The 1825-nt window shown below is 48.3% G+C and overlaps 1 protein-coding gene across 2 annotated transcripts in view; it reads left to right on the top strand.

Annotated features, from left to right (window-relative positions):
- Positions 1-1825, top strand: part of VSIG4 (V-set and immunoglobulin domain containing 4) — a 22710-nt gene that overhangs the window by 15545 nt on the left and 5340 nt on the right. Inside the window, exons 3-5 of one of the 2 annotated variants that reach the window (XM_019521087.1) lie at positions 36-317; positions 657-725; positions 1728-1784. In XM_019521087.1, coding sequence (XP_019376632.1) covers positions 36-317; positions 657-725; positions 1728-1784 — 408 coding nt within the window. The remainder of the gene's footprint in view (positions 1-35; positions 318-656; positions 726-1727; positions 1785-1825) is intronic. The other variant, XM_019521089.1, reaches the window with a different exon arrangement.

Here is a 1825-nt window from a genome sequence, read left to right as displayed (position 1 = left end):
CCTCAGAAGCAAACCTCTTAATCTCTGTCTTTCAGTTGCAGTGTCCAAACCCATCATCACACCTGGTCATCTGGGACTGACAGTGCCGGAAGGGGCTAGGGCAAGCCTGACCTGCTCAGCCAGAGGGTCCCCACCCATCAGCTACCAATGGTTCAAGGGGGAGCCGGGAGGCAGTGCAGTGCACCTCAGCAATCAGGCCAAACTCGTGTTTGACCCCATGCAAAACTCAGATGCCGGACAATACTACTGTCAAGCAGAGAACAGAGCCAGATCCCTTGTCACTGAGCAGAGCGACGTGGTGCAGCTGACTGTGAGAGGTAAATGCCCACAACTAATGCTAGCTGATCTGTGTAGAACATTGTTGAGCTAAATAAATCCATCAGGTTAAAGCAGAATTAGACATTCACATAGAATATGAGCCATGTCTTCAGCCCCACTGTTCAGGATAAAACCGCACAGACTCTCGGTGCTTGTTCTTCAGGGGTAGTCAGTCACTGGGTGAGGTCAGACAAACAGTCTTCACCCTTCATTGAAACAGTATTGCATTATGGGAGGTTTACAGATTCTGCTATATGCCTCTGCATTTACTTGTAGATTGGTAACTGTGGGGGTGGAAGTAGCTTAACACATGGTCATTTCTTTCTTAACGCTCACAGAAACCACGACCACAGTACTCGGTACTGAGGCTACAGCGCACACCACAACCAAACCTATCTTTGAAAGAGGTGAGGCCTGCTGTCTGCTGATTAGAAGACAGTTTGGAAGTGCTGTTTTCATCACGATTGTGTGTGAATGATGCACAGAGGGAAAGGGAGATGAAGGGGTGATTTGACAAGTCTACTTACTGATATTAAAAATGGCATCTGCATCTCAGGCTGGCAGGGCAGGTGGCTTGGAAGTGGCCATGCCCCTCTGCCAGGCATGTTCTTAGGCTGCTGGACTAGTAGGTGACAGCTTCCATGAGATGGCAGCTATTCTAACGTCTGGGAGGGTCATACCTAGGGGAGTCATGGATTTATTTAGCTCTATGTGGTTGGTATGAAGTTAAGGAGGGGGCATAAATCCTGCTTTTGTAACTCCTAGATCTTGGAGTTGCCTTGTAGTTCTGCTGTCTGAAGTGAAACAGCCCACAGGATAGCAAAAGAAACTTCACAGAGAGAGAGGAAATGGCTACAATTGCTGCAGATCCTTAAGTGGCACTAAGTGGAAAGTTGAGGTGGCCTCCATAATTGTAGCTTTGGATGTGCTCAGTGGCCCATCTACAAGCTGCCAAGTCCTTGGTGTCATGATGGGCTAGCATCACCATGTCTATGCTCTCAACATGCTGGATCACAAGAGGGACCTGCAACTGGCACTAAGTGTGTGGCTGGGCTGTGTGGTCATGAGTGCACAGCTGGGCCAGGGTCAGAGCGTCAGGGGAAAGAAGTCCTTTGTTAATCCTGGAACAGGTTAAGCATGTCCCCCCCCCACCACCACCCATGTCACCCCAGTAGAAGCTCTGCATAGTTGTTAAATAGTCATGCATGGGTTAGCACCCTGCCAGCCCAGAAAGGTCCCTCACCCAGACAGCCCCAACTTCAAGGGTATTTCACTGATTATTTAGGCAACTGGGGAAGTGTCCTCTAGTCCCACAGCTACTTCTTTTAGACCAAATTCTCTTTTTTTCGTGATGATGAAAAGAAGATTTGGAAACCTGTATTGACATTTAACTCTGCCTTGATTTGCAGATCTGAGTACAACAGTGGATTCTGGGAATGATGTGGAAAGGAAAATCCTGACTGGAGGTAAGTGAAATGCTTCTGAGGAGTTGACAGGGAGGTCAGGA

This window comes from Gavialis gangeticus, unplaced genomic scaffold (assembly GCF_001723915.1).
Source record: "Gavialis gangeticus isolate Ggan-Ray unplaced genomic scaffold, GavGan_comp1, whole genome shotgun sequence".
In the NCBI taxonomy this organism is placed as follows: Eukaryota; Metazoa; Chordata; order Crocodylia; family Gavialidae; genus Gavialis; species Gavialis gangeticus.
The sequence above is the reverse complement of the archived record's forward strand: the minus strand, read 5'-3'. Positions and strand labels throughout refer to the sequence as shown.